Raw genomic sequence first — 13,663 nt, 5'->3', positions numbered from 1 at the left:
ACCAGTACCCTGCAAATGTTTAGCAAGATCTCCCTATGTTTACACCCTGTTCCCTTTCAGTCCATTTGCGTTCTATGTTACCGACTGAAGCTGAGTGTGATTTTTTTGTGACTTGTTCACAAGGATCCCCGAATTCCTCTGTCATGCAGCATTCTGCAATCTTTCCCTATTTACATAAAACTTAGATCTTCTATGAGTGCTGCCAAACTGCATAACTTTACATTTTCCCACATTATATTCCATCTGCCAAGTTTATGCTCACTCACTTAACCTACTACATCCCCCTATAAATTCTGTATTAACCCCATTGACTTCCCACCTACCCATCTGGATGTCACCCACAAACTTAACTATAGTACATTCACTGTCATCCATATCATTGACATATGGCACCAGCACTGGTTCCCATGAAACTCCACTAGTTAGCAGGTTTTGAGAAGATTTGTAGCTCAGGTTGAGTTTCTGGATGTGAGTTTGCTCGCTAAGCTGGATGGTTCGTTTTCAGACATTTCATCACCATTCTAGGTATCATCAGTGGGCCTCTGCTGAAGCGCTCGTGTTATGTCCCACTTTCTATTTATCTGTTTAGGTTTCCTTGGGTTGGTGATGTCATTTCCTGTTCTTTTTCTCAGAGGAGGGTAGATGGGCTCCAAATCTATGTGTTTGTTGATGGAGTTCCGATTGGAATGTCATGCTTCTGGGAATTCTCGTGCATGTCTCTGTTTGGCTTGTCCTAGGATGGATGTGTTGTCCCAATCAAAGTGGTGTCCTTCCTCATCTGAGAGCCCTTCTTTCTCACTGGGCTATTCCTTTGTTGCGAATCATGAACTATTTTCTTAAAAGTCTGCCATTTATTCCTCAACTGTCTTTTCTGCAAGATTTGTTCCTTAGTCCACTCTGGCCTCATCCATATCTTTACTTAACTTTAGCTCATTTGTTTCGGACCCAAGTTTCCCTCTAAAAATCAACACTTAATTTACCATGTTATGGTCACTTCTCCTTAGAGGATCTTTCACTCATATCATTTATTAAACCTACTTCGTGACACATCATCAGTTCCAAAATAATCTAAACCCGGGTTAGATCCACAACATACTATTTCAGAAAACGCCAAGTATTCTCTATGAATTCTTTTTCATGGTTACCTTCGTCAATCTGATTTGCCCAAACTATATGAAGATTTTAGTCATCCATGATTAACATGCTGTCTTTTTACATGTCCTCATTATCTCCTGACTTATTCTCAGTCATACACAACAGCTGCAGATATACTCTCACCAGCAACTTCTCTAGTCTTGTTAATTTTAACTCAACTGTAAAGGATTCTACATGATTTGATACAGATCATTTCTTGCTACAGGTATTGTGCTTAGTCTATCCTGAGCAGACAAAGCTATCCCACCGTCTAACCTTTTTTGCCCGCTGTTCAAAAAGTCACATATCACTGAATATTTGATCTCCCTGTAACCATATCTCCAGAGTGGCTCAAAGATCAGATACATTTATCTCTGTTTATACCATCAATTAATTTACTTTGCTCCAAATACTATGCAAATGTAAGAGCCATTAAATTTTGCCATTTTACCAATATTTTCTCTCCTTTGACCTTGTTTAATGCTTGCACACACTGTGCCTTCCATCTCACTGTGGGTATCACTATCAAAGTTGACCTGCAATGCCATCATATTGTTTTGCTCCTTGAGCCCGAGATATTTGAATCACCAGGACACTGGCCCCAACACAGTTCAAATGAAGCCTGGCAAACAAGACCAATTCCCTTCAACCCCAGTACTGGTGCCAGCGTCCCATGACTGAAACTTATTACCCACAAACCAATCTTTAAGCCACCCGTTTAACTCTGCAACTTTATTGATCCTAAGCTGTTTATCTGTACTCAATTTGTAATTCTGAGATTACCACCATGGGGGTTCTGCTTTTCAGTTTATTTCCCAATTATTCAAAATCTTTCAACACAACTCTCTTTCCAGTCCTGTCAATGTTATTGGTTCAATTAGAAAGAGAGAGATGCAATGGGAAAGGCCACAAAATATTACTTTGGAGGTGTTGAGCCCAAGGAAACAAGGTCAATGGCAGAAGCAACCAATTTTTTTTCCCCATTACTACTTGAACATTCTAGTAATTCCCTACTGATAGGTCAGTCAGTATCTAAGGCAAGAAAAGATATTTTATAATGACCTCCATTTAGATGGAATTTTAATTAAAGGTGGCCAAGTAGTATCAAGTGAAATCAACAATAACATTTTGTTATTGACTGTAGAGGTTTAAGAAAGCAGCTCACCACCTTCTCATTAGCAATTAGGGATGGGCAATTGGTCTAGCCAAAGTCCACATCCCTTGAGTGAATAAAATAAAACTACATTTGGTTATTATTAAGAAACAATAATGTTAACATTACATGTTAGCAAGAAAAATACAAGAGGCGTAAACATCTGTAGTGCCATGATAACGGAGACATGAGCGTGAATATAGGCTGGGAAAGAAATAGTGCAAGTGGTGATGCGGGGGTATCACTTCTTCGTTAGTATATTTTCAAAACAACAAGAAATGAGGCAATGCTGGAAAATGTTTCTGGGGAACGAAGTGGGCCAAGTAGTTCCGACTACTAAGGAACATCTGGGAGCAGTAATCAAAGTATTATAAGATTACGTTGACTATAGGAAAGGACAAGGAATAGTCTAAGTAAAAATACTTAATTGGAGAAGGGTCCGTTTTGCTGAGCACCTCCTCTCAACATGTGCAAACTTCACCCAAAAATTCTGGTCAGTTGCCATGTCAACACATCACGTTGCTGTCACTCACATTTCTGTCATAAGCTGCTGCAATATCCAGCAAAGCCCAAAGCAAGCAGGAAATATTGCACTCCATTTTCCAATTTGTACTTTACAGCTTTTTCAACCAAACAAACAGTGAGCTCAACTTCAAACCCAGAATTTGGTTCTCCATTTTAACATTTATTTTTCCTCTAGTGTCTGTATCTTGTTTCCAAGTTCTTGCTTTCAGCCAGTGCTGACCTTTATTCCGCTATTAATACATACTCCAATTCGACCAGGTATTAGTATTTTGCATTGTTTTTAAATATATACATCACCAATTGATAAACATTTAGAATTTTCAGAGCATTAAATTTTCACTGCTTATATTAAGACAAACCAATGTCGAGAGACAATGTAGTATCAGAGATAATGGGAACTGCAGATGCTGGAGATTCCAAGATAATAAAATGTGGGGCTGGATGAACACAGCAGGCCAAGCAGCATCTCAGGAGCACACCTGAGATGCTGCTTGGCCTGCTGTGTTCATCCAGCCTCACATTTTATTATCGAGAGACAATGCTTAAGTTGTTGAACTAATATTATTAAATTCACTGCTAAATAAAAACCAAAACAACTGTGGATGCTGTAAACAGGAAAATAAACAGAAGTTGCTGGTAAAGCTGAGCAGGTCTGACAACATCTGTGAAGAAAACAGTCAGAGTTAAACGTTTCAGGTCCGGTGACTCAGTTCTAAGGAAGGGTCACTGGACCCGAAATGTTAACTCTGATCTTTTCTTCACAGATGCTGTGAGACCTGAACTTCACCAGCAACTTACATTTTTGTTAAATTTGCTGCTGTTGAACATTCATGACAAACAATAATTAAAATGATTGATCATAATTAACTCATTCAACTAACTTACCTTACTTGTGGAACTCCCTTTTTGATGAGATCAGCACGTACTTTCTCCCCAACGTGACGATAAATTTCAACCATTGCACTCATAGCTGTATCCCTGACCTGCGAAGGTGCAACGGAAATCTATTAGTGTATGTTCAACTAAGAACAGGGTAACTTTTTCATGCCGAGGGTAGTGTGCGTATTGAACATAGTGTCAGAGAAAGTGGTGAAGGCAGATACAATTACAAAATTTAAAAGGCATCTGGATGGGTACATGAATAGGGAGGGTTTGATGATAGGCTGAAGGGCTAAACTTGTTGATGATATTTGACAGCTGCATGACCTTAAATGAGTCCTGTGAACATTCTTCTACATGTCAAAGCCAGCACAACCAACATGTTTTTCTGTAGATGCTTTGTTCTGTGGCTTGCTGTTTGTTACACTGTATGACAGTAAGGGTTTCATTACAAGTTGCTGGACTTCAGGATCATAAAAGGCGCCAGGAGCAAACTTAGCCTCCAGAGCAGCCGTCGACTGAGGGGTCCTTGATGGGCAGAAGGGAGTCAGGTTCTCTTCTTAACCACCCCCCCACCGACTTTTTCATTCCTTTTATTCACTTAATACATGTTCCTTTCTTTTTTGTCTTTTATTACTGCCTAATAAATGTTCATAATTTAAGGAAATTGCTGTTGTCAAGACTTCTCTTAACTACATTTAATTGAATCTGAAAAAAAACCACTTGGATACACTCCGTGATCCAAGACACTTGTAGTAATAAGAGCAGGATTCGTGAACGAGTGTAAGGGAAGGGAAAAGCAGCCTGATGCTCTGAAGACCTATTGGATTCCAGGGTGGAATGTGGCAGACACTGGATCTGGGCCTGTAGCTTATGTGTTTGCACAATTACAACTCCTGATAGGATAGGAGTTATAACTGGTAAAAAGAGGGGCCTGGAGACCAGTTTCTGCACTGTGCACATGCACTGAACCTTGGAGATGTGTTAACTGTTTGGGGTCTGATCTGATCTGAATGCAACTTTGGTTGTTGGTTGGTTGCAAAATGTTGTCTTACACAATGTGTCTTTTTGTTCCCTGGAGCTCAAGATCTGGGGATACTTTGAACTTAGTTTGCATTTTGGGAACATATGCTGATCTGATGGTATGTTGTGTGCCTGTATCTATGTGAAGCATGTATGGTTAATGTAATGTCCTTTTGAGAAATCATCAGTGGTTTGTAAAGCAAATAAAAATATTATGAAATGTTGATTCAAAAATTTGGTTCATAAAGCTTGGTAAAACTTTACTTTTTGGAATTGGCTGTGTTGTGCCTGGACTGTGTAAATTTTAATTCCAGAAATTACCATGTTTGGCATTTCATTTTCAGGCCCAGAGTGAACTTCTAAATACTGTTTTTACACGAGACAATCTTTAATTTCAGATGATAAGATTGACTTGTCGTTACTATCCAAGCGATAGGGAAGTTGGAATGTTGAAAAAGCAACTGTGGGTGATGAATTTAGGAAAGGCAAATTTAGCAAAGGAGTGGCCTTTTTCTTCCTTCAAGGAGGAGAGATCGATGATGTAAAATATGTGCAGGAGTTTATGCTCCACCCCCTTTTCAGATCCGTAGTAGATTAATACCAATTAACCTATTCTGCTTGACATGGAATGCATGGAGCTGGTTTTTTTGTTTGAAAAGAAATTGGAGACACCTAAGGCTGAACGTTTGCAAATTTCACCATCATAACACAGTGATGGATGAGGCACACTCAGCCCATCAAATCATTTATCAATAGCATGTTTCAATATTGGGGAAGAACTGTGGCAATAGTAATTGTGTTGAGTATCAGGAATCTCTAAACGACAAAAACTATGTTCAGTCTCACATGCCTTGGTATGCCAAAACATTTAAATGGAATAGTTACCTGAAAATTTAAAGGGATTCTGGGAAATGATAAAGTGTATGAACACAGTCTCAGTGGTTTCTAATGCATACAAAATTGGTTAGTGGTTTTGAGAGAGTAAACACAACATTATGTTTCAGAGATACATCAAATTCAGAGATATATGATAATTCATGCTAGAAATTTGATGTAACTTTCTTAAGAAAAAGTGGGACATCTGACAGAAAGAACAAAGTTGTGCCTGAATCAAACAGAAATGTTTGACTTTGGTTTTAAAATATTAAAACATTAGGTTCCATGGACTACAAATCTCTACAGATTTCTGGAAATAAGACATGGTGGTAAGAGTAAAGTTGCAAAATTGGATGAAATGAGATAATTAGGGGTGGAGGCTGGTGGCAGAGTGGGGGGGGGGAGAGAAAAGATTAGAATAATGTTTTTGAAATGGCAATTGAGGTTAAAATAAATTTTAGCGAAAAGAAAGTTTAGAGAAAAACACCAAACTGTTAACTTTCCCTTGGTGATGTCGGTGTCCTTGTTTTTCTTTTTAAGACTGGATTGGTGATCAAGCCACCACCTGAGGCATCCGGACCAGACATAGAGAGATAAGTAAAACCTCACAGGTTGTTTAGTATGATCATGTGTGAATCAAGAATGTGTGACATGGTCTTGAGACACACGAGACGATATTATTAAAAAAATGCACTGAAGAATGGATTTTAGAAATGTACACCTATGTAACAAAAAGGTTAGTGTGGCTTGGAAGAGCACAAAAGGAGAGTTTCAATGATAAGATACTGACACAAAAATCAATGGAGAATCTGAGCTTAAAACAACAAAAGTAGTATTAATGAAAGGGATGTAAGAAGAATTATAATCAAAATAAAATGTGATTAGCTATTATGTCAGAATGATACAGAAATGAAAGAATATATACTCTGGAAGGAGTAATGGTCAACTAAGTGAAAGGGCCTATCAGGTGACATTCAGACACCCCATCTTGAGCTTTTGTACAACTAAACCAGTCGGTGAAATTACAATTGTCAGGACAGTTAGTGTACGTGAATAAAGGCTGACCTAAGACTCAGGTGGTGTAGGAGTCTGTGGTAAGGAAACCCTGGGGAAAAATAAAAGGTGGGGAGCATAAGTTGAAGTCAAGCCTAATGAGCTGCATTGTTTAACACTACGTATATTGTGGCTCAAAGGGAGGTCTTGCATATGGAAGCGGTTACCACTCAATGATACAATCATTCATAAAATTGGCAAGGAAAGAAACATACGAAAGAAGTATCCTCAAGACAGATACAGAGGGAGAGAGGTGGAGAAATTGAGTCCAGGTATGATGTTATTTTACTTTATTGGGTGAGGTGACCTGTGAATAGCAAATTGGAGAATTAAAAAAGACAAATGAAGGAGCCTGAATCTGGAAATATACAAAATTACATCTAAAATTCAGTAAGTAGACTAACTGAGAAAAAGGTAGATGATATTCTGGTCGCTTCAGTCAGGTGGCACAACTTGCTCGTTCCATCATGGCCTTGGCTGTACATCAGTGGTGGGATAAATATTTAAGGGTTGGTCCCCTAAGGCCACTGCAATCGTTAATTTGATGGTACATCCTACTGTTGCCTTGTTCATACTGGTGATGTTATTTTCATTCTAGTTTTAATCTTCTAATATAGGTTACATACTCTTAATATATTTTCTTGCAATGGCTGTCACTGATCTGCATCTGCACCTGCAATTGTAACATGCGCTGTCAAGTATCATCAGAATGGATTGTATAGGATGGGCTGAAGGGCTAAACTTGATGATATTCAACAGCTGCATGACCTTGAATGAGTCCTGTGAACATTCCTCTATGCGCCAAAGCCGGCACAATTAACGCATTTTTCTGTAGTTTTTTCCTGTGGCTTGCAGTTTGTTACACTGTACATGACAGAAAGATTTATTAGAAGTCACCAGACTTCATCTTGGACCAGGATTGCGGACAGTGCCAGAGCAATTTCAGCCTCAAGACCAGCAGTCAATTGAGGGTTCCCTGAGAGGCAGAACGGCATGAGGCTCAATTTTTTTTTCCCCCCTTCTTTTTCATTCTTTTCATTTACTTAATAAATGTTCCTTTCTTTTCTGTCTTTCATTATTAATCAATAAATGTTCATATTTAAGCAAATTGCTGTTGTTGAAACTTCTCTGAATTACACTTAACCAAATCAGAAAAGAGCCGCTTGGATACAGTGTGCGATCCAAGACAAAGAGTTTAGAGCGTTACATGTCAAATGCTGGCAAGTGGGTCTAGGACAGATTGGGATATCTGGTTGGCATTGACAAGTTGGACCAAAAAGTCTGCTTCCGTACTGTGTGACCCTGAGAATGCAACAGGGTGGGACTGAGAGGAAGGAAGGGAGGAGGAAGAAATTATTTGTACCCATACATGAATTAATATTATATTAGATTAGATTTTGGCAAATTCTAAATAACTAATGCAAAATTAGTTATCAGTACTTTGTTTTATACAGATTCATCAGATCTCAGCTGCAACGGAATGGCGGCACAACAGCTGGCTCCAATGTTCCTCGAATAGGAACTAAATAAAGCCAGTTCTCCTGATTTCTTTCTCACAATTAAACAATCCTTGCTGCAAAAGGCACTACGAGCATATGCCAAGGACAAATTAAAGTGACAGGACAGTAATGTTAGAAAAACAATGCACAATATCAGGAGATAACATGGTATAGGGCTGGACGAACACAGCAGGCAAGCTGATGTTTTGAGCATTCACCCTCCTTCAGATATGGGGATGGGGAAGAGGATTCTGAAATAAATAGAGAGAGAGGGGGAGGCGAACAGCAGATGGATGAAGGGGAAGAAAGGTGGAGAGGAGACAGACAGGTCAAAGAGGTCGGGTTGGAGCCAATGAAGGTGAACATAGGTGGAGAGTTAAGGAGGGGAAAGGTCGGTCCAGGGAGGTCAAGGAGGTGGGATGAGGTTGCTGTGTAGGAGATGGGGGTGGGCTTCAGGTGGGAGGAATGGTTAGGGAGGCGGGGAATAGCTAGGCTGGCTTTGGGATGCAGTATGGGGAGGGGAGATTTTGAACCCTGCAGCCTAACAGTATCAAAGCGAAACATGAGATGCTGTTCCTGCAGCTTTCGGATGGTGTCACTGTGGCAATGCAGGTGGCCCAGGATGGACATGTCGTACAAGGAGCGGCGGAGGGGTGGGGTGGGGGGGTCTGAAGTGGTTCACGACAGGGACGTGCAGTTATTTGTTGCAAACTGAGCATAGGTGTTCCACAAAGCAGTCCCCAAGGCTCCACTTGGTTTCCCCGATGTAGAGGTGGCACAATGGGAACAGCGGATACAGCATACCACATTAGCAGATGTGCAGGTGAACATCTGTTTGATGTGGAAGGTCTTCTTAGGGCCTGGGATGGTGGTGAGGCGGGAGGTGTGGGGACAGGTGTAGCACTTGCTTCGATTGCAGGGAAAAGTGCTGGGGGTGGTGGAGTTGGAGGGGAGTGAGGAGCAGATAAGGGAATCACGGAGAGAGTGGTCTCTCCGGAACGTGATAAGGGTGGAGAGGGAAAAATGTCTTTGGTAGTGGGGTCAGTTTGCAGATGGCGGAAGTGTCAGAGGATGATGTGTTGATCCAGAGGTTAGTGGGGTGGTATTTGAGGACAAGGGAGATTCTCTTTCGGCTGTTACAGGTTTTAGTTGTTATTACAGGGAATGGTGTGAGGGATGAGTTGTGGGAAATGCGGGAGACATGATCGAGGGCATTTTCGAACACTGTGGGGGGGAAGTTGCAGTCCTTGAAAAAAAGAGAGGGCATCTGGGATCCAGGAGTGGAATGCCTCATCTCAGGAACAGATGAGGCAGAGGAGAAGGAATTGGGAATAGGGGATGGCTTTTTTGCAGGAAGGTGGGTGAGAGGAGGTGTATTCTAGATAATTGTGGGAGTCAGGAGGTTTGAAATGGATATCAGGTTCCAGGTGGATGCCAAAGATGGAGACAGAGAGGTCCAGGAAGGAGAGAGAGAGGTATCAGAGATGATTCAGGCTAACTTAAGGTCAGGGTGGAAGGTGTTGGCGAAGTGGATGAACTGTTCGAGCTCCTAGTGGGAGCACGATGCGACGCCAATACAGTCATCAACGTAACAGAGGAAGAGGTGAGGGATAGGGCCAGTGTAGCTTTGGAAGAGGGATTGTTCCACGTGTCCTACAAAGAGGCAGGCATAGCTTGGGCCCATGTGGGTACCAACGGCCACCCACTTTGTCTGTAGGAAGTGGGAAGATTGAAAGTGAAGTCGTTGAGGGTGAGGACGAGTTCAGCTAAGCAGATGAGGGTAGTCAGGCCTCTGGGACCGGAAGTGGAGGGCCTTTAGGCCATCTGCATGGAGAATGCAGGTGTATAGGGACTGGACATCTAGAGTACGGATGAGGTGTTGGGGACGGGGAGGGGGAAATTGGAAGTTCTGGAGGAGGTGGAGAATGTGGGTGGTGTCATGGACATAGGTAAGGAGATCCTGGACCAAGGGGGAGAAAATGGAATCGAGATAGGTGGAGATAAGTTCAGTGGGGCAGGAGCAGGCAGAGACAATGGGTCGACCAGGGCAGTGAAGTTTGTGGATTTTCGGAAGGAGATAGAAGTGGGCAGTGTGGGGTTGGGGAACAATGAAGTTGGAGGCTGTGGGGGAGGGGGTCACCCAAGGTGATGAGGTTGTGGATGATTTGGAAGATGATGGTTTGGTGCTCGGGGGTGGGGTCATGATCAAGGGGGCGGTAGGAGGTGGTGTCGCAGAGATGGCATCTGGCCTTGGCGATGTAGAGGTCAGTGTGCCATACTACAACTGTGCCTCCCTTGTCTGCGGGTTTTAGGGTGAGCAGAGGGAGTGGAGGGCTGCACATTCTGTGGGGGAGAGGCTGGAGAGTTTGAGGCAATTGACGTCTCGATGGCGATGAGAGATGAAGAGGTTGAGGGAGGGTAGAAGGCCCTGGGGTGCTGTCCAGGAGGACGGGATCCGTTGGAGGCAGGAGAAGGGGTTATTCGAGGGAGGGTTAAGCTCGAGGTTGAAGCAGTAAGCGCAAAGGCAGAAGCGAAGGAAAAACTGTTCAATGTCCAAATGTGAGTAGTATTCATCGACGTGTAGGTGAAGGGAGACAAAGCTGAGTCCTTTACTGAGGACTGACTGTTCATCCTCTGTAAGGGGGAGGTCTGGGTGGATGGTGAAGACTCAGCAGGGCTGGGTGCTATTGTCTAGTCTGGAGATGCTGGCTGCGGAGACGGTGGGCGGAGTGAGGTCAGCATTGGGTGGAGTGACAGCAGCTGGTAAAACTGGGATGTTGGTGGCAGCGGCGTCCTCAATGTCTGTGTTAGCCTCGGAAATGGAGGCGGTGGCTTCAACATCGGTGTCGATGGTGTCGGCTGTACCAGAGGTCGACTACAGGGTGGGGGCTGGATGTGATGTCATCCGTGGAAACCGTCGGTGCTTCAAAGGCGGCCACTGGCCAATGGCAGCAGGCATATGATGGGCAAGGTCTTGGGTATGGTGGCAGGCACAAGTAAGTTTAAAATACTTTCTGTTTTTAGTGTCTAATAAAGCAGAGTAGAATTGAGAGTTCAGGCTGTGGATCTTATGCAGAATAAAAAACAGGAGAGGTCCTTTGCAGGTGTGGGAGAGAGGGGCTCTGAGCTGCGAGAGGCTTGATTGTAGTATTTGGAGATGCCGGCGCATTGCGGCAACTCTGTATTTCAGAAGTCACAGCGAGAAATGCTTCTGCAGGATATCAATGTTTTGAATGTAGCGGTCGTCACGGTTGGAGCCAAACTGGGGAGGCTTAAATGTAGACTGTAGTCCGTTGGGGATGATCAGGTTCCTAGGCAGGTACTCAGAAAGGAAATGTGACTGTAGTACCTGGTTTGCTTCAGGACGTGGTCGAACAGTTTCAAGGCCGAAGAGAGTACAAGAGGGTTGCAGTGGGAGAGGGATGCACTGAGGTTTTTCCGGAGGGAGGAGGGTAACTTCTTTAATGTGGGCATCCTTAGAAGAGGCTTCGCAGTAGGGTTAAAAATTCAGCATAGAGCTGGATGAACACAGCAGGCCAAGCAGCATCAGAGTAGCAGGAAAGCTGACGTTTCAGGTTGAGACCCTCCTTCAGAAATGGGGGAGGGGAAGGGGATTTTGAAATAAATAAGCAGAGAGGGGAGGCGGATAGAAGATGGATGAAGGAGAGGATAGGTGGAGAGGAGACAGACAGGTCAAAGAGACAGACAGGTCAAAGAGACAGACAGGTCAAAGAGACAGACAGGTCAAAGAGACAGACAGGTCAAAGAGACAGACAGGTCAAAGAGACAGACAGGTCAAAGAGACAGACAGGTCAAAGAGACAGACAGGTCAAAGAGACAGACAGGTCAAAGAGACAGGGTTGGAGCCAGCAAAGGTGAATGTAGGTGGGGAGTTAGGGAGGGGATAGGTCGGTCCAGGGAGGATGGACAGGTCAAGGAGGCGGGATTCGGTATAGATCTGGATGAACAATATCAGGACACAACAATAGTTGTATTGATGTAAAGAGAATCAGTGGCTAAATGGAATATGCAGTTAACAACAAAAAAAAGCTAGCAGATAAAGATGGCCAAAAATGAAAGCAATATGCATTCTTCGGAAGAATTCTATTCATAATTTAATGGCCATTTGTCACAAAAGTATTACAGAAGTCAATACCATAAAGAATATTTCTGTGATTAAATAATAATTTTGTCAGAGGAACTCAAAAACAATTTAAAAATGCGCATTTGAAATTGGCAAAGCATATTTTAAAAAACATTTGAGAGTTCCTCAATTTAATATTGCTTTATAATATCAGAAACTGTTGGGAACAAAATAATTTAAACAATTAATTTGTTGCTTAAGTCAGCAACAAAGCAAAGTGGGGATTCTAATTCTTAAAAGTGAATATTCTGAATAATATAACAATTTGCCATTCAATAAGCTCCCTGTCATTGTCACATCTACAACGGTTCCTCATTGTACAGCCATTTCCAGCTACTTTATCAATGAACTTTCATCCATGATTATCTGTTATCCAGTCAGATGATATTTCATTTGGCCTAGCATCAAATCACGTTTTGTAAGGATCTTGAAAGCATTTGAGATGTTTCTACACAGTTATGGGAACATTTAGTGCAAGTTGTTATTCTTGCTCCAAATAGGCTGGCAAGTTGCACGTTAACATTCTGACACCTACAGTACAACAAATGTTCTTCCTGCCAAATTAATTTGTCTTATCTTTCACTGGTTAACACCACAGAAGATCCATTACAGAATGTGTAACAGTCTAAGTGGCTCAGTTTTCATGAATCGTATGCCTCTTTACATTGAATGTTCTATTTTCCGAAATAAATTCAATTAAAGTGACACAATCATTAATGGAACATTTTGTACAGTTGTCATTGGTGTGGACTAAATCGTTGGCTAAGGATGAAATTTTTATTTAGTGGTATCATCATTGTGCCATAATTTCAGGTAACTCAAAAATGTACAGAATATCATAATCACAACTCATGTGCCTGGTAATTCAGATAATGGTGCATTACCAGTACGTACAGCAACTTAACAAAACCACTGGTATCAACAAAGTCATACATTTTCAGAGGAATCACCTTACTTTTCAAAAAAAACATGATATCAAAAATTATTGCAGAACAATTATACAACTACGGTACATTGCACATTTGCGACATCATATTCACTTTGTTCCACACTGTATACTGTTGATAAAAATCATAAACATACCTGACTATTTGGATCCCCAAGTAGGTTGCATATGTGTGGTACTATTTTGCTTAATGTTAATGGTTGTGCTCCGTAACTGCAACAAAAGAATTATCTATTCAAACTCACTGTCTTGCAGTAGCTCATAAAAACTGAACATGCCTAGTGCATCAACTCTCCTCCAATATAATTAAGCAGAAAAATGTGACAGGGTCATTAAAATGGAACAAGTAAAGATAGCATTTGTTTCAACTAAAAGACATTTAATCTGAATACTGCTGAAACAGACACATTTTGTCAAAGCTTTTCCTCTTG

General features: G+C 41.9%; 1 protein-coding gene across 28 annotated transcripts in view; it reads right to left on the bottom strand.

Annotated features, from left to right (window-relative positions):
* Nucleotides 1-13,663, bottom strand: part of clasp2 (cytoplasmic linker associated protein 2) — a 380,999-nt gene that overhangs the window by 345,332 nt on the left and 22,004 nt on the right. For all 28 annotated transcript variants that reach the window (XM_048530161.2, XM_059645804.1, XM_048530163.2 and 25 more), the window contains exons 5-6: nucleotides 13,370-13,445; nucleotides 3,698-3,795 (exon numbers count right to left, since the gene is read on the bottom strand). In XM_048530161.2, the coding sequence (XP_048386118.1) occupies nucleotides 3,698-3,795; nucleotides 13,370-13,445 (174 nt within the window). The remainder of the gene's footprint in view (nucleotides 1-3,697; nucleotides 3,796-13,369; nucleotides 13,446-13,663) is intronic.

This window comes from Stegostoma tigrinum, chromosome 5 (genome assembly GCF_030684315.1).
Source record: "Stegostoma tigrinum isolate sSteTig4 chromosome 5, sSteTig4.hap1, whole genome shotgun sequence".
Classification (NCBI taxonomy): domain Eukaryota; kingdom Metazoa; phylum Chordata; class Chondrichthyes; order Orectolobiformes; family Stegostomatidae; genus Stegostoma; species Stegostoma tigrinum.
Note: the sequence above shows the minus strand (reverse complement) of the source record. Positions and strands in the feature narration are given on the sequence as shown.